General features: G+C 41.0%; 2 protein-coding genes across 2 annotated transcripts; one reads left to right on the plus strand and one right to left on the minus strand.

Annotated features, from left to right (window-relative positions):
• Positions 1-1,465: 1,465 nt before the first annotated feature.
• Positions 1,466-12,958, minus strand: PARP9 (poly(ADP-ribose) polymerase family member 9). The gene is made up of 10 exons (XM_059820574.1): positions 12,901-12,958; positions 12,374-12,413; positions 9,495-10,333; positions 7,861-8,088; positions 7,563-7,781; positions 6,306-6,360; positions 5,484-5,858; positions 4,543-4,691; positions 2,937-3,111; positions 1,466-1,778 (listed from the first exon to the last, which is right to left on the minus strand). The coding sequence occupies exons 1-10, from the start codon at positions 12,913-12,915 to the stop codon at positions 1,471-1,473; spliced, it is 2,403 nt and encodes an 800-aa protein (XP_059676557.1). The 5' UTR covers positions 12,916-12,958; the 3' UTR covers positions 1,466-1,470.
• DTX3L (deltex E3 ubiquitin ligase 3L) lies at positions 12,926-20,909 on the plus strand (the record flags this gene model as incomplete). Its single annotated transcript, XM_059820509.1, is given in 6 exon segments — positions 12,926-13,034; positions 13,037-13,222; positions 13,521-13,741; positions 15,720-17,261; positions 17,991-18,208; positions 19,869-20,909. Coding segments are annotated over 6 exon segments (2,346 nt in total), but the record flags the coding sequence as incomplete, so codon positions are not given.
• Between the last annotated feature and the right edge of the window lie 389 nt (positions 20,910-21,298).

The following is a 21,298-nucleotide window of genomic DNA, read 5'->3' on the forward strand; positions in this document are numbered from 1 at the left end:
ATTAATTTAAAAGTTTGTTTTGCAATGGTTCAAAAAATTTTCCACTTGCAACCTCACTTAAGGTTCAGAATTAGACTTTTATAACTTAATTTCTTTTCGACTTGTGAGCAGTTCCTAGCACTATGACTGCTATCTTGGGAGTTGCAGGTGCAGTACAAATGTGCTGAGAGCTCATTAACAAATTATTTTGAGAAGTTTTATTAAATGCTAATTTCATCTATGTTTTAGGTTATGACTGTTCTCCAATAGCTCAGTGCTTGACATGTGGATGAAATGCTTTTCATATGACAGTGTCATTTTATAAGTTTTATGCGAGCCCTTCTTCTCCCCAGATAATTACAGTTTTAACCATAGGTGACTTTTCAATCTAGAAGCAGACACGATATTGACAGATAAGCCTTTATTTCTGTATTACAGCACTGTTATAAGCCGTTCGGGTGTTTAGTTAGGGCCATAACTGTGGTTTTAAATGCTTCAGATTGGACAAATCTGGTAGTAGCTTTTAGTTCGGGGCAATAGATTTGTTTTAAACCCTGCTAACGTCAGACATAGTTTCAGGCTTTAGCACAGAAAGTTTCAAAGTACCCAAGAGCTGGGCTGAATCCCCTTTTACACTGAAATGAGTCTAATAGCTCTTAGGCTTTTCCACTTACTGGCTTCACATCACTACAGAAGCAATGTGGGGGTATCTAGCTACAACGTTGACACTGTAATCTTTAAAAGATATTGGTAAAGGTAGATAAACTGAAGAGCAATTTTAAGCTGTGTCTTGAACCAGTTCTCTACTATTTTGTAGCCTTTCAAAGAGATTGAACACTACTGAGAAATCTGAAGCTCAAATACAGTGCAAGTCACATTCTTAAGACTATATGGAAAAATAACAGGTTAGCCAACAGTGTCATTCATACTTTTTATTTTGAATACATGTATCTGCAACTACTGTTGGAAATTATGAAGTATTGCCTCATATTTGTTATAACTATGTGTATTTAATAGCATGTCCCTAAGTGGGAAACAGTTTTCACCTGATATGTTCACCTACTTAAGTCAAAAGAAAATTAAGAATCAAAGGCACAACCAAGATTTCTTGGGTTTCACTAATAAATGCAGTATCTCAGATTAAGAAAATGTAATGGAAGAATGACAAGCTACGCAAACATCAAGTGTATAGTCACATGCGCAGAAGACTTTAAGGCATTAAGTAAATGACGAGATAAATGTTAAACTGTATTTTGTGATGCTTTCCCTTCCATTTCTATTTACAGATAATTTTGTTCTACTCTCCTTAAGGTATTGACTGACTTTTTTTGTTCACGAGTATTTCAGAGCACTTTGCACAAGGCACTTTGATCATGGCATGTTACTAGGTAGAGCATCCTCTTAACATTTAAGTACTACACTTTGTTCTGAGGGAGTCTTCACAATAGTTACGATTCTGATTAATTCTTACTCAGGATGCTGCTGGTTTCCTCAGAAGGCCGTATACCTCTCCCTCACTTGGGAACAAGTCAACAAATATTGTGGAAGGGCTGCAACACTGTTGCAAATGACAAAGGTGTCAGGATTGTTTACATCATCCACTAAGCTGTCATATACCTTTATGGCATCCCCCTCCACTGCCGGTGGTATAATATAAGATGGCTTGCCTGTAGTGTATAAGCCTGTTAATACATCAGCCTCAAACACGTACATTTTAGGGTCTGTTGCCCACATATCTTTACCCTCAATTAGGCTTTTCGGGTTCCTTTTAAAGTAGATGCCAGCTCCATATTTTTGTTCTGGAAAAAGAAAGAAAAATTTTCAGAAGAAAAAAAAAAAAGCCTTTAACAATTGGTTCTTTTAGGGGGGTAGTACTAGGAGACTGCTTCTTGATTCAGTATTACATTTTATGTTACTGCTCAGTGCGTGTCATCCTTTTGGAAGTAAATTTGCATTAAGTGGCTCTGATGCTAGCACTGACCTCCCATTGAAACCACGAGCAATGACAGCTGGTGGCCATTCCGATTTAACTGCTACTCTGGTGATGACCATTCGGATTTAACTGTTAATCCAGTGATAGAAACAGCAAGGTATAGTGTATTTATATAAACACTTCTGTCATCATGTACTAGGGACTCTGATAAGCACTGAAGAAGGTATGTTTTTAATAATGCAAACTACAAAAACAGCTTTGGGATTTATAAGGAGAATGCTGCATAAGAATACTATTACAATATCACATGGAAAAGTGCAAAGAAATTAACTTAGACCATCATCCTCTTTATTACTTTGAAAGTGTGCCACGTACATTGCATAGACAAGGAAAGGCAAATCTCCACTTTTTGAACAGTTTATTGCCTGAAATCCCAATTCTGCATTTGACAAGCAAAGTGTCATGCCCTTCACCTGTACACTGTCTACTACAATATTTCACAGACACCACAACTTTCTTCCTAAGCATATTCTCTTTTGAATGGCAGTCTGCTCAGTCAGATTACTGGCTGTCTCTGATCGCACCTGATTTGAGCACAGGGTTAGGCTAGGTGACCAGCCTCAATTACTCTGTGATTCCTTCAAACATGCTTTAAAGCATCAAGCTGCTGAATGCATGTTTACAGCATGTAAATAAGGATGTTGACTTTCTTTAAAGAGTGATGCAACAAAATAAAACTTGGACATGGCATTATGTGTATATTGTATTAACAATTCTGTCAGCAGTGTCTGGGCTAGGCTAGAATCCAGGCTTATCCTCCCAGAGCCTTACTGACTCTACAGTATCGGGAAGGAAAAACAGGAAAATCTTACTGTAGATAAAAAAAAAAAAGTAAGCTCGTATGACTCTAAAGGTGGGTAAGAAACAGTTCCTGTTCAGGAATACCATTTTGTCTTATCTTAATCCAACTTAAGTAGTCAGTAATCAGTTGATTTTGATTAAAGATGCCAAAGCAAGTTATTACCTTTTGGTGGAGAATATATCCTGTGAAATCCAGTTTGGCACACAGAGCTACAGAACTGAGCAGGAACATGCTGGTACAACTTGTGGGTTATTTTGGCAGTACGTTGGTTTTCTTCTATTTTTTTTTTCATTTGTTGGAATGCAGCAGATAAAAGAGGATTATGTATCTTTTCAATCTGTAACATAAATAATAGTGTAGTATAAGCAAACGGAGACCAATATCCATGAAACCCGTGAGTGTCCTTGTTCAGGCTATGTTCTTCAATGTAAGAAGAGCCTTTGATTTCGCTTATATGCATTGACCATGTAGCAGATAAGGTATGTGAAGTGTGCAACTGATCCACAGAAAAAGAACCATGCCACTGTCCCACGCCTCTCAATGAAATCAGTGGCAATATATCCTAGTGTACCGATTTCCAGTACTTGAGTTGTGCTGAACAGATTGAGTATCGGCCATACGTGAGAATAAGCTGTGTGGGTGCTTACAGCCTAATCTTGTAAAGAACTGCAAGCATCCTGTAAGGCCTGGAGAACCTCAGCTCTCATTGATCAAAACTTTACAGCTCCTGGGGAAAAACAGGTCCATAGATAAGAGGGCCTTTACGTTAGCTTGTGTCTCAAAGGCATGGCTGCATGCAGTGTAACACCACGCAGAACTTCAGGCAAATTGGCTATGCTGCAGCTCTCACTCCCGCACCTGACTCCACCAGTGGAGTGACTCCACAGTCCTACGGCCAAAGTCAGTACCAGCGGCCTGCAAGGCCTCTTCTCCACCAACCTGCTCATGCCAGACTTCTGACTGCTCAGCTAAAAACAAGCAGGCGCTGAAGCACAATCAAGCTTTTGCTCTGTTAAAAGTCATTTAACTGGGCTCTGACCGATCCGCAGTGCAGCACTGTTTTAAATTCTGATGTAGCTTTTGTGTTGAGCCTCAACAAAGTCTTTAGTTCTGCAGATCAAAAAGCACTTGCTTTCATCGGGTTGGTATCTGCTATTGTTTCAATGTTAAACACCTTTCTCTTATGAAAGGCAGTTCGGCACGTGGCAGTCTAGTTTCCAGTTACTTGCTGTTACTGCTAGGCACACAAATCCCTCTTTACAAACATCTGTATTTCTCTGTGTTGCACAGCCTCATCCTCCTCCCATTCAGTAAAGTCCTGATACCCAAGCAAGATCCCAGCTTCAACACACTACTAATCAGATCATAACTCTGACAAATTCAGTTGCTAATTTTTGGTGTCAAGCTCACAAGAAGAAAAGAGAGACACTGCATTAGTGTCCTGGAATACTGTATTCATTCTAACCTACCAATCTCATATTTCTCTACAGTCCTATAGAGGAACATTTGGAGCACAAAATAAGAGACAGAACATACAGTACAGTTAAAAGGACTTCTCAGAATTTAACCACACTTTTTGAGTGATTATTTGCATTATGTTTAAAATAATTTTTATTAGGACTAAAGACTACATCTATTTTACTGATTAGGCTGATTTGATCTTAATTTTTAAAAGCAATACATTGAAATAGTTCATCTGAGTTTTTAAGCTTGTTAAACATGTTAGTTATCAGCTAAGATTTAGTTTTTCTATGAATACCCTCTTTACCTTGAGAACACGAAGACCAACTTTTTCAAACTGTTTCTGTCTGTCTTTAAACTCCTGAAGATGTGATTCCACCAATGAAATCTGGACGCGTTTAGTAGTATTTGTCCTGCGAAGGTGTCCTTCTGAAAGCTGACCTGCTTCTGCTTGGCCTGGATACAAATAAGGGTGTAAAATTCTCGTATTTCATAATATCTGAAGCAAAGGCAAGGAGGAGGGATCCAATACTTTCATACTTTAGTTAAGAACAAAGAATGTTAAATATTCTCCAAAGTAATGCCAGAGGCTAATATTGAGAGGGATTGATATAGATATATATTAATTTTTTTTTCTGCATTTATTAATGAAACCAGAGAGAAAGGGAATCAAAGAAAAGCAATTTATCTTCTCCGTTACATCTCTCTACAGCCCAACTTTCCTATAGTGATATCTATATTGAATGATTATACAAACATGAGGAAAAATGGATCACTTGGTATTTTTTTGTAATGCCACTAGTTCTAGCAACTGTTAATGAAAGTCAAGGACTCCGCAGAACAAGGTGGGTCCTGCAACAGTGGTCCAGCTGTAGCTAGCAAAAGAGCTCAGCAAAGGTACGTGTTAGTTAAGTGCAAATTTTGTAAGTCTTCAGTGGCCAGGTTTTAAAGTGAAGCTGTCCTGGAGGAAGCCAGCATTACAGCTGGCTGTACAACAATGACCAGCCCCTCTATAAACTGTACCGTACTGGGAGTATTGCCAAGTGATTAACCAAAGCTAAAAAATGCTCTTTCAGGGGCTCATATGATAAAAGTACAGTGATATTGGTAATTAAAGCAATGCTTAGCATGTGTGTGAACTGAATGCACGTCTGTCTACTCTCAGCAATACACAGATAAATGTTACTTCATACTTGATCTTATTTAAGTACTTATTTACTTCATTAGTCACTTATTTACTTTACATACCCATTAAGTACAGCAGTTCCTCTTGTTTGGCTGTAGTCTTCTCTTGCATACAAAGCAGTAATTTTTCAGTTGCGAGCACTGCATCAATCACAGCATCAGCGGGGCCCTCAAATTCCAGTCTTGCTTTTCCACCTCTCACTACTTCTGATACACATACACTAGAATGCTGCTCCCGAGATAGTTCTGCAAACTCGTTTTTACCGAAGCTAAAAATGTAGTTGTTTTCAATAATTGCACGGTGACTTTCCTGAATGTGTACCACGCTTTGGATCCACAATTCTGCTGCTTCCAATGCTGTACGTGTGTTCCCCTTAAGTTCAATAGCTGGTTTATTATTTGCAGTCTCTTTTATGCTTTGACTGCCTGACGCTGTACCTGGAAGAAAGACTTTTTTTATACAAATGCATTGGAAGAGTGAAGAACTTTCAAGTGCTGTCACAAATTCCTAAATGTTATCCAAGATGTACAGTGCAAGAAACACACTACTCTTCTAGTATGCTCAAAAAAAAAAAAAATTAGATACCAGGAGGTAAGGTTTCCAGAAAAAAACCCCAACCACACACATACAGAATTTATTTGCCTTCCACTAAATGACTTCCAACAAGTTAGGCACTGATAACGATTTTTATGTTTGAAAATCTTAAAGGGAGTATGCAGTTCCATTCCTATGAATATAGAACACAAAACGCTCACACATTTTTGCCTCCCCTTTTCCCCAAGACACATATGCAAATAGTAAGTTCTTTTTAAAGGAATGTGATTGCAGGTTCTCAGATCTGGAGTTCTTATTTACTTGAAATGCCCCTTCTGTTTGTTACTTACTCAAATGATCACTTCTGACGTAATATTGCTTTTTTCCCAATTTGTGTGCGAAAACCTTGAAAGAGAAAAGTTTAGGAGCAGTTTGCAATCTCTGTTGTCAAATATGCAATTCGTTTCTTCAAAACTCTGTTAGATAAGCAGTTTACACCCCCTCCCAAATGCTGAAATTGTTAACAGCTGACAATTGTCAGCTTTTCCCAAAATGTTATTCCTGACAATATCAAACGCAATTACGTCTCCTAAGGTAAGACACCTTACACACTGAATGGCACCTTTACCAACCCCTCGTGGTTGTGGCATATCCGGAATTCATGGAACCACAGTAGATAGATAAAGGTGTTCCTTACTTGCAGTTTAATGCTGATGAATCCTTACTCAGTTTTAGACCCCAGACTATTCCCCTGCCTTTACCCCAAAGCTCCTCTTCACAATCACATGGAAAGCCTCTGAGAAGTGCTACTCTGCTAGGCAGTGGATTTGGCATCTGGAAAATTGCCTTTCCTTCTTTTTTCAGCAAAAAGTTTCTGCTGTGCCCTGATTATCAAGGGTTAAGTGATGAGCACATAGCTGTCATACAGCTTCCTTTAGAGTTTATGGGACTGTTAACAGAACATGGATCTGATCTTAGAATCATAGAACAGTTTGGGTTGGAAGGGACCTTAAAGATCATGTAGTTCCAACCCCCCTTCACCTAGTTCTTGCACCTGTTGAAAGAATGGATGGTTGAAATTAAATGGGAACAAAAGCAAACTCTGTACTTTTATAATAGATGGCTAAAATAGATGTGTACTAATCACATCGGCCAAATATTCAAAAGGTGGAATATGGCACACTGCAGTTGAAATTACCCAGTGTCTGTTTGCAACCCTTCTATCATGTTAGGTCGTATAATGTGTTGATAGTGTTTTGCCCTAGGAACTTCATACAAAAAAAATTAGTTAAATTTCTTGAGGAGGAATAAGCTTATTCCCTGATAAGTTAAGAGTAGACTCTTATAAATTCGCTGATAGTCATGGGAATTTCAGAGCTGCCTCCCCTTGCCATCAGACCACAGGGTGAATACTTCGGCTTTAGTGAAGAGAAAGTTTTGTAAAGATTAATAATACCTATTAATGAGACAAATAATTTCATAAAGGGACCTGCCTCTCACAAATGTTGTAAGTATGGAATTCAGATTATCTTTATTTGTAGTCATCTACAGGAATATTTTTACAGTTCTGAGTTTTCCTTATTGGTAGTTAACAACAAATTTGTTACCTGATAGGCATCGTAGTCATCTGGGCAAAAGACAAACTGCACATCTATCTTCTTCTCAGGGTGTCCCCTGGCAAAATTTAAAACCTCTTCAATCATGATGTCTGCCACTGTATCGACAGGCAGCAATAACGACCAAATCCCATTTGCTGGAAAAGAAACTGAGGGAGACTGCCAGTCCAAACAGTAACCCAGGCATCTTTTCACCACAGCTTTTAATTCCTGCAGGGAAAATAAGTGGTTTAGTCCTCACATCACTCAACATGAAAATCAATTAAAATCCAATCTAACTGATCATCACCTCACACAGTAATACCCTATGGCAGTAGGACGGCCATACAATGTGCAGCACAAACTCACAGGGCAGATTATACCCTTTCGTTACTATGAGTTCCTTGTAAGACGAAGAATATCTGTGATGAGAGTAAAATTCATCCTGAAGAGCCAAACCCGCTTTTTGCAGCAGTCCTCTTGAATCTGGACAGTAAAACTCGCCATTCACAGTCACAGAATTAACAATAGCTGTAGTCTGGAAGAAAAGAGTGCAAAGTTTCAGTATACTTTGATTTACTATTTGCAAGCTTTGCTACTATAAAGAGCACTCTTTCTAGAAACAATTCCTTTAAAAAAGCCTGACTGCAGCAGATCAGCTGTTTGAAAGGTTCTCTTACTAAGGGCAGCGCTGGAATATATCAAAGTATGCACCTTCTAGTGGCAATAAGTGCATACATTTTTTTCAGAAGCCAGCAGCATGCGTAAGACCTGTTCAAGTCATCAGAGTGCATTCAACAGAATTATTACCACAGCTATAGAAGTGACCCATATGCACCTCATCAAATGCAATTCTGCAGCCGATTGTCAATGAGCAGGAGAGAAATATGGCTATTTCTGTTACCCCAGCCCATGCAGATGCTCCCCGTGTTCTGGTAGCAAGCACTTGTCACCAAACTAGCGGGGTCAGCACACACAGGGGAACTACAAAGCTATGGTTGCTTCCAATTCCCAGTGGAAACAGCAGTTTCCCATAGTAGGTTTTCTGTATTTCAAATCAGGTATGTAAAATGTAAAAAACTTGTTTATGGAATGATAGCAGCAGTAATTGTTCTAACTTTAATTGTTGAAGATTATCTAAAGGTACAAGACTTTGGAGCATATTTTCCTTGAAGGTACGTGGTATCTTTCAGTGCTGTAGAATTGGTTAATAAAATTTCCCACAATGTCAACTTTGCGATCCTTTGCTCTCACGTCAAAAAAATGAACTTCCTATTCAATTAAGATACTTCTTTAAAATAAAAGTTATTAATTTCTTTAAAATACAGTATCTTCTAAAAGCAAATGCCATTCCTGTGATGTAGCTTCCAGTCTAAGAGCTCTGTTGGATTACTATGACTAAGCTCGTATATTTTGCATCAGATTTTCCAGCTAAAAAGTTGAATTAATCAATTTAAATGATGCACTGTTTAAAGGTAAGGTGCACATCATCTGTATAAGTTATTTTCAGCTGTTTCAGTGTTTGCTGAATAACTCCAGTAGTGGCACCTATGAGAACATAAATTATAGGAAAAAAGGCAAGGCAAAAAATAAGAGTAGACTTCTAGGGAATGCATGATAAAATGTGAACTCCCATGATGTTATAAGAAGATAAATATTAACATAGGGATATATTAATCATCCAATCTTTAGCTGCTTCCTATTATACCATAACAGCATGTATACAAAAAAAGAAATAAAAATGTTCTAATGTTTAATACCCCTTTAGAAAAAACCGAACAATTCCTTGCCGCTATAATTTATTTACCATTTGTAAATTCTCATCAGGCTGAGAAGATAACTATTTAGTGGACCGATACAGTATGTGTTCTGAAGTGTTGGGCTCCAAATCCTGCAAAGACCTGGAGGCAATTCCGTGTTCAATATATTACGGGACAGACTTACCTTCTGCTCTTCAAGGAGTCCTCTTACGATGCGCAAGCGAATGCCTCCCTCTTTGATGAAAGTTGAAGGCTGGCTTGGTGAAGCTGGAAGAGTTTCCTTCCTTACCAGTGAACTGGTATCACCCAGAAACTTTTCACAGGCCTTCTTCATTTCTGCAACTGTGGGCTCACAAATGTTCACCAGGCGGATTTCCCTGAGACAGCTTGGTGGACTTGCCTCAACAAATTCCTTTATAGCCATTACAATCACTTGAGCACACAAACTGAGCGGGAAGCCAAAAATACCTGAACTCACTGCTGGGATAGCCACAGACTTTATAGTGTTTTCTGGAGCACTAACGTACTTCAGAACATTCACAATAGCTTCCTGTAGTAGGTCACAACATTTTTCCTTTTCATAAATGGTCCACCTTGGACCAACTGCATGAATAATTTTCTTACAAGGAAGCTTCCCTCCACCTGTCACTGCTATTTTGCCAGCTGTGAGTTTTCCATACTTTTGAATATAAAGATTGCTTTGCTTTTGTATTTCTGGCCCTCCAGCATTCACAAGGGCTAAAGCAAGGCCTCCTCCATGATCTAGATGTTCATTGGCTGCATTCACCAAAGCATCGGCCTTGTGTCTTGTGAGATCATCCTTACAAACACAAATGTCAATTCCCTGCTTTAGTTTTTTCCTGTATACTTCAACAGTGCATTCTGTACTTTTGAAGGTCAGCATACAAGCAAACTTTCTGTAAATGAGATTACTTAGACAGTCTTCTCTTTTCTTAAGAAATTCATAGGCATCTTTTTTGATGGGGATCATCAAGCTGTCCTCATCCATTACCACGCTTAGCCCTAGGATACAGAATAATATAAAAGTGAAATCCAAGATACTACTGTAAAAACATTGCTTTTTATACAGAACTGTGGTTTATAGCTCTCAATTTTATCCTACTGTCATTATTTACCAATATTTTTTGGCATAGTCTGATCTTCTCTCTCCCATTTTCATAGGCTTAGAAAGCCCAAATAAGCGAAGAAATCAAGGCCTCGAGTGTTGTTCATTATTCTGTTCAAATTAACCTCCCCATCTAGTAGCTCCTTTCCCACCTTTACCCAAGACCTTCTCCTCTTTCCTTCCAATGCCTTATGAATCACAGCAGTGTTTCAGGGAAGTGAAAAGTTCAAGCACACTCTGTCAGTTTAACATATTTGGATTCTGAGAAAAAGTCAGTATTGTGCTGTCCGTTGTTTCCTGTAAGCCTGTGAATACTTTCAGTTTCATCTTCTCAATCAACAACCAGCTCCCTTGCCATAACTGAACACAGGGAGACAAAGGAGTGGCCAGCTGCTGCTGATCAGTGTCCTCAGAGAGACCACACACCCTCCTCTGAAGCAGTCTGTCTTCGAGATTATCTTCTTGTGATCCGGCAGATGTCAGACCTGGTGAAATATGCCCGGAGCCCCCAAACAGCCTTCTCACAGTCCTCTCAGCAGAGGGATTACCAGCATATAGCCTGTAGGTCCCCTGGGCAAATACCTTTTCCTTAGAAATGGCTGACTGCTTCTCTTTCCTTACTCTTCCTCCAAAGGCACTAAAAGATGATAACAACAGTATCACTGAGCCTGTGGTGACTTGAGGGTTTGGATTTGCCTTACTGTTTACCCGAGGAGGAAGCTTGGTTAAGATGTGTCTCCTCCTGCTACTTGTTCTCTCTCTCTCTTTCCTACTGTTTATTTTCCCCACCATTAGGCTGGCACAACCATTGTCAGGGACATATTCTTAAATGAATCAGTGACATAATCTGAATTAAAAAAAAAAAAAAACACACCCCAAGACTTAATTTGATTTAGAACACCAACCTCACAGATTGATGCAGTGGCACAACCAAAGGAGCTGAGAATAAATGGTGAGAAGGAGGAAAAAGGGGCAGACAAGTGTGAGAGGAACATCTTTGAAACAGATGCTGTTACAGGGGTTTGTTACCTGGCTGCAGTGCCACCGTGATGCTGTGCTGCATTTGCCACTAAAACTCCAGCTGAGAAAGCAAAAGTGAAAAGCCACGCCATAATCCAGGCTTCAAAATGCTTGTAAAAGCAGAAAACACCACTTCTCCCCCTCTGAGAGGGGCTCCTCTCTGCTGAGAGGGCTGAAGCCTGATTCTGCCGTCTCCAGGGCATTCTTCGCATTTTGTTACTGATTTCCAGCAAGGTCCAAGGGTGAGTACCCCAGGCCTTTGCAGAGTCAGTGACCCACAGCCACACCAGCAGAGGAACACTTGCTGATACGTTCATTTAACCGTGCCACAGAGATCTTATGCTGAGCTTTTTCTTTAATTCTGTGGCTCTTCCTTGGTCTGCACTTAAACCTTGTAAGCAATTTCTTTCTTTGTACGGAACTTACGAATTCAGAAGGGCTTTTAAACCACATTTTTTAGGGAACAAAAATAATGGTAAAGAGTGGGGCGGTTTTGATATTATCGCTATGGCTATACAGCCCTCTCCTGGCAGATGTCAGCAGTACTAGATGCAGTAGTTATGTTAATTAGTGTAAATCAATTTGTAGGAGTTTAATCAAACTTTCCTCCAGGGTATACCACCTGCTTGTAAAAAGAGTCTAACGTTTTGCACTTATAAAGTATACACGCTGATTCATCAAAACACTCTGAGCTCTCACTTTTAAAAGAGAAATGCAAGCAAATCCTGTTGAAGTAACGAATAATAAAACGAATAATAAAATTCACAATAATAAAATTCACAACTGTGGCTAATTCATACATTTCAGGTTGCTTTTGGCTGTTCCATGTTGATGTTTTCCAGTTTGCTGGCTGTAGCTGGCAAATTTCAACTTCAATATAGGAACACACTTTGCAGATGGCTAAATGAGAGGCTTACCTAAACCGCTGTTCTCTTGCGAGGTCTCTGGACAGTAACTCTATTGTAAAAAAAAAAAAAAAAAAGAAAAAGAAAGAGAAAATACACGTTACGGCCTGATGGGTTGCATTCCTACAGGAGCAGCTCTGTTGCAAGCAAAACCGTCAGCGCCACATTTTCAAAAATTTGTATGAAGTTTTCTAATACTTAAAATGCTATTCAGAGCTGAAACGACGGTGACGGGACCAGTGAGGGTGAAGTCACCCGCAGCTCCAGCTGACCCGCGGGTGGTAAGGAGCCGGGAGACTGCACCTCACCCCGAGCGCCAGGCCAGAGAACACCACTTCTTCCCCCCCCCCGCCCCGTGCCTAAACCCCGCTGGCAGCGGTGCCTTAAGCCCCGGAGAGCCCGTCCTGACCTGTGGCACAGGGCCGCTTCCACCCGCACCTCCCCGGGCCCGTGAGGGAGCTGTGCCCAGCGCAGGGCCGCCCCGCGGCGGTGCAGGCGCCAGGCCCGGCCTCCCCGCGCCGCCCGCTCCGCGCTGTCACCTGGAAGATCCCCATTAACAGGTACTGCGCCAGGCGGCCGTCTCCCCCTCAGCGCCGGGAGCTGGAGCGGGGCCGGGGGCGGGGAACCGCGGCCCCGAGCTGCGGAGCGGGAAACGAAAGCGAAAGCGGGCAGCGGCAGGCATCATGGCGGCGGCGCCGCCGCTGCTGGTGCGGCTCTGCCCCGCGCCCGACGCCAGCGAGAAGCCGATGCTCAAGCTCCAGAGCTACTTCCAGTCCGGGAAACGGTCGGGGGGCGGCGAGTGCGAGGTGCGGGCGGGCCCCGAGCTCGGCACCTACTGGGTGCACTTCCAGCAGGAGCGAGGTACGGGGGCGGGGGAGAGGGGCTGGGGCGGGCGGTGCAGCTCTGCCGGCGGCGGGACCCGCGGCTCCGCATGCCCCCGCCGCCGGTAGTGAGGGGATGCGGGGACGGTGGCGCCCCGGGGGGGGCAGTGTGCACGCAGGTCCCGCAGCCGTGTGAGGGGGCGGGAAATGGCCGCCGAGGGCACCATCTTGTGGCCCCGGGCGGTGCACGGGCGGGCAAAGGGCAAGTGGTCCCTGTGGCCGCTTGTAGCCGTCAAGTTTTCCGGTAACTTCGTCTGCCTGTCCCCAAATTACTGCAGACAAGAAGAGTGTGGAATCCCGTAAGGATCACGTCTTGGAAATCGGTGCCAGATGCCTGAAGATCGTCATCCAGCAGGGAGAAGGGGACCTGAGCAAGAGCCAGTTTACAGAGCAGGCCTTCCCCAGCTACTCCATCCCTTCCAGCTCTTCCCCACCTCAGCAGGAGCAGCAGGCAGCCGGAGGCCGTGGAGATAGGGCAAGAGAAGTCATTACCAAACAGGTACATCAGGAAGAGCAGTAACAAGCGGTGTCACGACCTGCCCCGCTTGTAGTTCCACAAGTCCTTTGCATTGCTGTATGTTGCACTTCAATATTTCATGCCAATCAAACATCAGTTACGTTATCTTAGTCAATAAAATGGGGGCAGGGAGCGGCTTTTGAGCACTGGACCATCAGTCATCCACACATGTTAACAGGCAGCATGTTCGCCAGCATGGCTTTGGCACGTGCCAGCCACTACTCCCCAAAGCGGTACCCTGGCAGGTTTCAGGGGATAGTATGCACCAAGGACTGCTCCCAAAAGGTTTAAAAATTGTATGCAATTTGGATCCCTTCCTGCTACGCAGACCTCTAACACTTTCAGCATGTTTTGCACCTTCAAACAGCCCTAATTACTTCCATCCCTTACCTCAGCGTTAAAAAAATCTGCTCTGATGGGATGTAGTGCAACAAACATTATTTCAGACACTGTGAACTAAAAGTTACGCAGAGAAGAAAAGATCAACTGTGTGTTAGGAACATGGGGTAGGGCCAGGCTACGTGTTACATGATGTGGATGTGGCTCTGAGACACTGATAATCTGGCCCAGACAGACAGTTTACTCTGTTTTGTATAGTAGCATAGATGTAGCTTTTGAGGTATAGCACGTGCTAACATATTGGTTATTTGACATCTGTAGCAGTATACTGCAAATGTCCCTGTTCTTCTGTCTGTGCAAAGTAGAGATGTGAACATGTTTGTTATTATTTTTCAGAATCCTGTTTGCTGCCTTAATCCTGAGTGACTAAAGCATGACTTTTGGAAGTTTTTAAGGAAAGATAGAGGAGAAAACTAGAAAGTCTATTATAATTAAAGAACAATGTAATATAACTTGTATGTGTTGTTAAAACATGTGTCTCTGTCACCCATCACTAAGGGGACAGACAGGTTCTTTTGGGGATCCTTGGCAGAATGATGATGGCACTAAGTTGTAGTTACAATTAAAGCTTTATTTTTTTAAAACAGGATTTTATGATTAGTGTAGCGTAGAATTAATGATCAGAATAGCACAGGATTTCTACAAGCAGAATCAGTGTAGTAGAATTTTATAAGTAGTGTAGCACAGAATTTTATAGCACAGCTTAGCTTATGGTTTCTAATCACCTGGACTCTCTGTAGATTGGGTCAAATCTTAATACTTGGCTTGTGTATCGCTATAACAATCATAATCTAGACTTGAAAAACACATAAAATAATACGAGTCATTCACTCAGTCCTCGGAGGAAGCAGAGGACGGTGGAGGTGTCCCTGGCCACTGGCAGATCACGGGTCTTACTGTGAGCAGCAGTTGCAGTCCCAAGTTCCCACTTAGGACTTTTAACTGCTTGATTTTATATACAGTGCTCTGTGTGGTGTTACGCTTCCGTGTTCTGTGATGGGGTCATCACCACCTGTTTGGTAGGGTACCTGGGACCTTCAAGGCCAGAAAGGCGGGGAATAGTTGGCCTGGTGCCCAGGAACCTTGGGGATGATAGGGAGGGGAAGAAGAAATCTGTTTGCTTTGTCTACTTGGTGCGCAGGAGCTTCAGGGCCTGATGATGAGTGGAAAAGGGACTAATACGTGACCAGCTCGGTCACAGAGAATGGCCGTTTGCCTTATAAAGTGGCGTTAGTTATGCTAACCATACTACCAGAGGTTAGGTAGGAGCAGAGGGTACCGGTCACAGTCTCAAACTAAGTAGCAAAGTTATTGTCTTTGTTCCTGCAATGCTGATGACATTAACAACTTAATTTTTGTTGCAGATTTAGAAGCGGATTGCTTTACTTACATGTGTGTAATGTCAGTATACATGACATAAAAGAAACACAGTGTGCAAATGTGTCTATAGTAATCTGGCCCTGCTGAGATGTACGGAGCTTTTCCTTACTCAAAATATAGAAGCAGCAAGCAGAGAACCTTAGAAAAAACAAATATTGATATCTTCTTCTCTTCTCTTTAGATATTTCTTACAGTATCTGCAACTTTGAATACCGGTATGTTCACTGAACAGCAAAGGGAGAAAATTACCATTATATGTCCAAACTTAAAAAGAGAAAGAAATCCTGATATTGATGGCTCTGAGAAATTGACGGGAGATTTTACAGATATTGAAAAAGCTTATTGCTACTTTAAGGATATCCTTGCAGGCAATGACCCAAACCATGATTTTTCACATTCTGAAACTAAGAATGGTTTGAAAGATGAAAATTGTCTGAATACTGAAGAAATGAATGAGCTTACAGTTCTGTCAGCTCTCTATGAATATTTCAGTCATACCTGCAAAGAACAAATCAAAGCACTATGTGAACGCTTTGGAGTGCATATAAGAACTAAAGATCATTACAATGGAACCACATCAGTATGCTTCACTTCTGATAAAAGCCCTGCATCAATACAAAGAGCTAATGATTTTTTTATCAGAACTTTTCAGAAAAGTGTAGAAGATTTGAAACAGGAAAAAATTCCCGTAACAAACAGTTACACATTAAATGAGACAATAATGAAATTAAATGCTAAGTTTAGTAATCTTCTTGCCAAAGAGGAAGGGAATCAATTGCTACTCCGTGGTCCAGCGAGTGAGATTTCAGCTGCCAAAAAATTGCTAGCAGAGGAAGGTGAGAACAGACAAGCTGAAAAGAATATGAAAATATCATCTGAAATGTACAAATACAGGAATGGAGTTGAAGTTGATGCTTCTGTGTTTAAATTGTTGGAAACAATATTAAACAAAGAAATTGAAGGCATTAAAAACAAATTCGATACAGTAATAGAAAAAAAAGAGAGTTCATATGGCCAGAAGATGCTTATAATATTTAAGCCTAGGATCAAAACTTCTGATATGTCTTCACATGCTACTGAAAGTTTCATCAATGCATTTCAGAATGCCTCTGCAATGTTAAGAGAAAAACTCATCACCTCAAAGCTGTCAGAAGATCAGAAGAAAAGATTAAATGTGCTACTTAATGGAAAACTATTGGAAGAACTGCGTGTAAAACTTAAGAAGAAGGAAGACAAACTCATCTTAAATGGTTTACCAAACCATCTTTATGCTGCTGAAAAGCACATTATGAACTTTCTTAACACTGAAGACTCAACACAAACTAAAAATAGGACACCACTGTCTTCTGATCTCAGCTATCAAGAAACTACAGGAGCATCTGAGACGGAATACAATGTGAGGCAAAAGAATAATCTTTCTTCCGAAGCACAGTCTAAGGCAAAGACAGAAGAAGACAACAAAGATGTGTGTCCGATTTGCATGGAGAGAATTAATAATAAAGAAATACTGAGAAAGTGCAATCATGCGTTTTGCAAAAGTTGCATCGACCAGGCCATGACTTACAAGCAAACTTGTCCTGTTTGTAATACCGTCTATGGAGTCATGAAAGGAGACCAACCGGATGGAAGAATGTCAACTAGAGTGGTGCCTTTGTCTCTTCCTGGTTATTCCAGTTGTGGTACTATTGAGATCATATATTCTATGAACAGTGGTATTCAAACTGTAAGTATATTTAAAAATTCATAAAAGATATTTTTCCCACAACAAAACCAATATTGAATATAAAATTAACTATTTTTCCATCATTTTAATGCATGTCCAGGAGAGACATTTCTTTGTTCTGTACAAATCTGCAAGTATTTAATTCAGTATTTTGGGTGCAAGTAAGTAATATAGTAGGAATTCAGTAGTCAAGTGGTAGCCCTTCATTTTAAATGCACCAGGACAGAACTACTTGTCTTTTAGTTTGTACATTGGGAATAACTGAACTGAAATCCATGGAGTGATATCCCGTGAACAAAATTTTGCGAGTATAATGAGGATTCTCTGAGGCATTCTCCTAGCTGCTGACACTAGTGGATAAAAATGAATAGCGGGCTGGCTTGTAAGCTTTCCACATGAGAAATCAGCTTATGTTATGTGCTTAGAGTCATGACTAGGACTGAAAATGGGATAAATTAAAAGTCAGGGGTGGGGTGAGATGCATTTGAGCGAGCAAAGAGCAAAAAACAAATTTAACAATGGGTGCATGAGTGATGACAAGAAAATATGAAAAAGTTATGTGAAAGAAATTGTCTAATGAGAAAAAAACACCTCACAATCAGTCATGCTATGTCCTTCTGAATCAAAGACAGGATAAAACGTATTGCAAAAGCTGGGATGTGTGATTTTCGCACTTTCAAAGCATTTATGATATACAATGTGTTTTTGTTGTGTTTTTCTACAAAACAGAGCAACCACCCAAACCCAGGGAAACCTTATGATGCAACTTGTCGAAGAGCTTATTTACCTGACAATAAGGAAGGGCGAGAAATTCTGCAGCTCCTCAGAAGAGCCTTTGACCAAAAATTGATTTTCACAGTGGGGCAGTCGCGTACTAGCGGTGCACAAGATGTTATCACGTGGAATGATATTCACCACAAAACTTCCATGACTGGAGGACCTACCAGGTAAGTAGTCTTCTCTTTATGTAATTTTATTGCTACTCTGATGTGGCAGGAAGGCTATCCTGTATATTTTCCACAAGAGAGCTTTCAGATGTTTTATAGCGGTGCAAGCCATTGGCAAGTGTAAAGTATCTGTCCTGGTTTGTCACCAACAAAGTGACAGTGGAATGCTCTGTGGATCCGGACTTGAATCACCTTCACAGTTTGGACAGTTGGAACAAGGATGAGCTTAGTCTTCTGTTGCCCCTCAGGCCAATCATTCACCAGTGAGTTATGTAAAGTACCTACTCAGTTAATAACTATTCTGATGAGAAACTACTTCTAGTACAGGACAGGACAGCAAGCTCTTGATAGCAGCTAAGGTTGGACCCCTCATCTCAGCTTCTTCTGTTACCCGCTGTTTTGCACCAGGAGGTGCTGGTCCGTTATGATCCCAGTAAAGACGGCACTCAGACTCTGTAAAATATGATTTGAAATTCTACTTATTAGAGCTAATAGCAAGAAGAAAAGGGATTGTAGTATAGATATGGTTATGTCCTTTTAGATGATAGGTACCCCGAGTTGCACAGCATTCAGTGGGCCTCCGATCAGAGCACAGGATGCCGTGCTGACCCCGCCCGTAGAAAGGGTTACCCCATTTTGGTTGTTTGAGCTATTACAGGATTTTCTTAGTAGAAGACAACTCTATTCAGCATTTCTTGAGGACTCGCTGCACTTCTAGATAAAGCCAAGGACACGCAGGTGGTGTTATCACCCGTACAGAGTGGGAGCTGCCTGCAGCACCTCTCGTAGAGTGAACTGTCTGAGTCTGTTGTGCAGCCACAGGATGTGCACAGCACAACACAGGCCTGAAGGCCATGCCGTACATGCAGCACAGCGCCAGTCAGCATGGCACAGGCCTGGGCCTACCCACGTTAGCTGTTACATGGATCACTAATTCCTCAATGTATAATGGTCTTCTGGTCAGGATCATTACGTTCCACCCCTTGATGCACCTACAAATGACCTTTCTTAAATATATGATTAATTACAGATTATATCAGTAAACTGGCTCCTGGAAAAAATCTTGCAGAGACAAGAGGGAGGCTTGGAACAGTCCTTTCAAGCTTGTTGCAGCCTCTCAGGAGCAGGTGTCTTCATACAAGCTCTAGAGATCGGTGTCTGGATCTTCCTTCCTGGGCTAGGATCATAAAAGAGCAAAAAGTACAGGTTTTACTTTATTCCCCCACTCTGCCCAAATTGCTCTCCGTAGTTATCACTTGTGTCATACACACTTTTGGTGATGCCCTACTTAAAATCCAGAGGTGCCATTATATTCATGTTTTGCATGCTTGCTTGGATACGCTTCAGGTCTGATTTTTAGAAGGATGAATATCCAAGCGCCCTATCATTTTCAAGTGAGATAGCAGGCAGCTTTGAAAATCAAGTTCTTAGTGTCAGTTTGGACAACCAAATTCAGCAGCTCCTTTTCTTAAGTTTTTAGCTTTACCCTGTCTGTACCACCTCTCTGACCTGCAAAATAGGGTCTGTTTTCTCTGTAGAGTAAGAAGTAAGTGCATACAATTTGTAAAGTGTTTTAAGAGATTTTGATGAGAAGGTTCTGTAGAACTGTCTAGTGCTTCATTGCAGAAGTAGTCCAACAATTCTTTTCTTCTTCTTTTAGTTTTGGTTACCCTGACCCTGATTATCTGCAGCGGGTTCGATCAGAATTGAAAGCAAGAGGAATTGAATAAAGAACTTGATCAACCATCAACTCTTAAGTGTAGTAACTGAACACGTAGCAGTTAATTTACTGTTCAAGCACTAAGACGGAAGAAGTTACTTCGTTCAACTGCTGTGCTTAAATCACTTGTATTTCGCAATCAGCTAAGAAAAGTAATCTTTCTTATCAAACGATAATGTTCTTTTCACACATCATTTACTTCCTTGAATAATGCTTCGCTATATGTGTAACCTTTACAGAATCTGGGTCTTGTGAGTGCAGCATCAGTACTTGTTGCACTTGTCGAATATCAAATTGTGTATCTTATTTTACCAGTGAATCTGATCTGCACTTTTCCCCAAAATCTTCAGTCTGACCACCAAAACCGATAGATCATTACTAGCTTTTATTCAATCAAACACTTACTTCAGCTTTGTGTTACTACGTCTGTCATCATGGATAGCATCATGTAACCCATCTACTGGGAAATTTTTACGCAGCTGTTATGGTATCAGCTGTGATCAGGCTATGATCTTTTGCTTTTTTTCAGGGTAGAAAAAAAATGGTTTGGGTTTTAGAAAAAGTGGTTTGGGTTTTAAACATGAAATTACTGTGAATAACGTACGAGGGGGTATGTGGATGCTGCTGTATTTTTAACGCTGCAGAAATGGTGAATGCTCAGAGCCGCGTTGAAGCAAATGGAAAGTAACAGTGCCTGTGGCCATCTCTGATAATGGGGTCCTGGTTCTGTGCCTTCCATCGTGTTTAAGCTTAAATACACCTTTTAAGTCAGCTTTGCAACTATAAATTCTTCCCGTTGCTTCCAATATATGGTTTAAATTGTATCATAAAGATGTTTTGTTGCTACTCTGCACTGTCTAAATAGTCTGCTGAATACCTTTGTGGTGGCGTGAAACAAATAGCTTTCACTTAATGCAGCCATAATTGTAGTGAGTTAAACCATTTTTGTTAGGCTATTGAATATAATTAACAAATAAAATATTAAATTCCATCTGCTCAGTTCTGCATTCTTCTGTACAGGTTTTTCCTCCTGTTTTAGATACGTATAATTGTATATTTTTTCTAATTTAGGAGCTTCCCAGCAACGCCATAATTTGGGGTGATTTTGACCCCGTGACACCATTTTTTTTTTTAAGATTCCCACAGTGTGAACAGGCAGTACTACTTTACCACCTTGACTTTCACATATGTTAGTATTGGGCACTGTTTGGTTTCCGGGTGGGTTGGGATGACTTTCCTACTGTGGTTTTGTTTTACCGTATTTGTTTTCACATCCTACACTTTCATGTTTCCTCCCTTTTCTGTGCAGTAAGATACCAACATTGCAGTTGTTTCTAAATGACCGTGCTGTTCTGCACACTGAAACATCT

This window comes from Gavia stellata, chromosome 8, assembly GCF_030936135.1.
Source record: "Gavia stellata isolate bGavSte3 chromosome 8, bGavSte3.hap2, whole genome shotgun sequence".
In the NCBI taxonomy this organism is placed as follows: domain Eukaryota; kingdom Metazoa; phylum Chordata; class Aves; order Gaviiformes; family Gaviidae; genus Gavia; species Gavia stellata.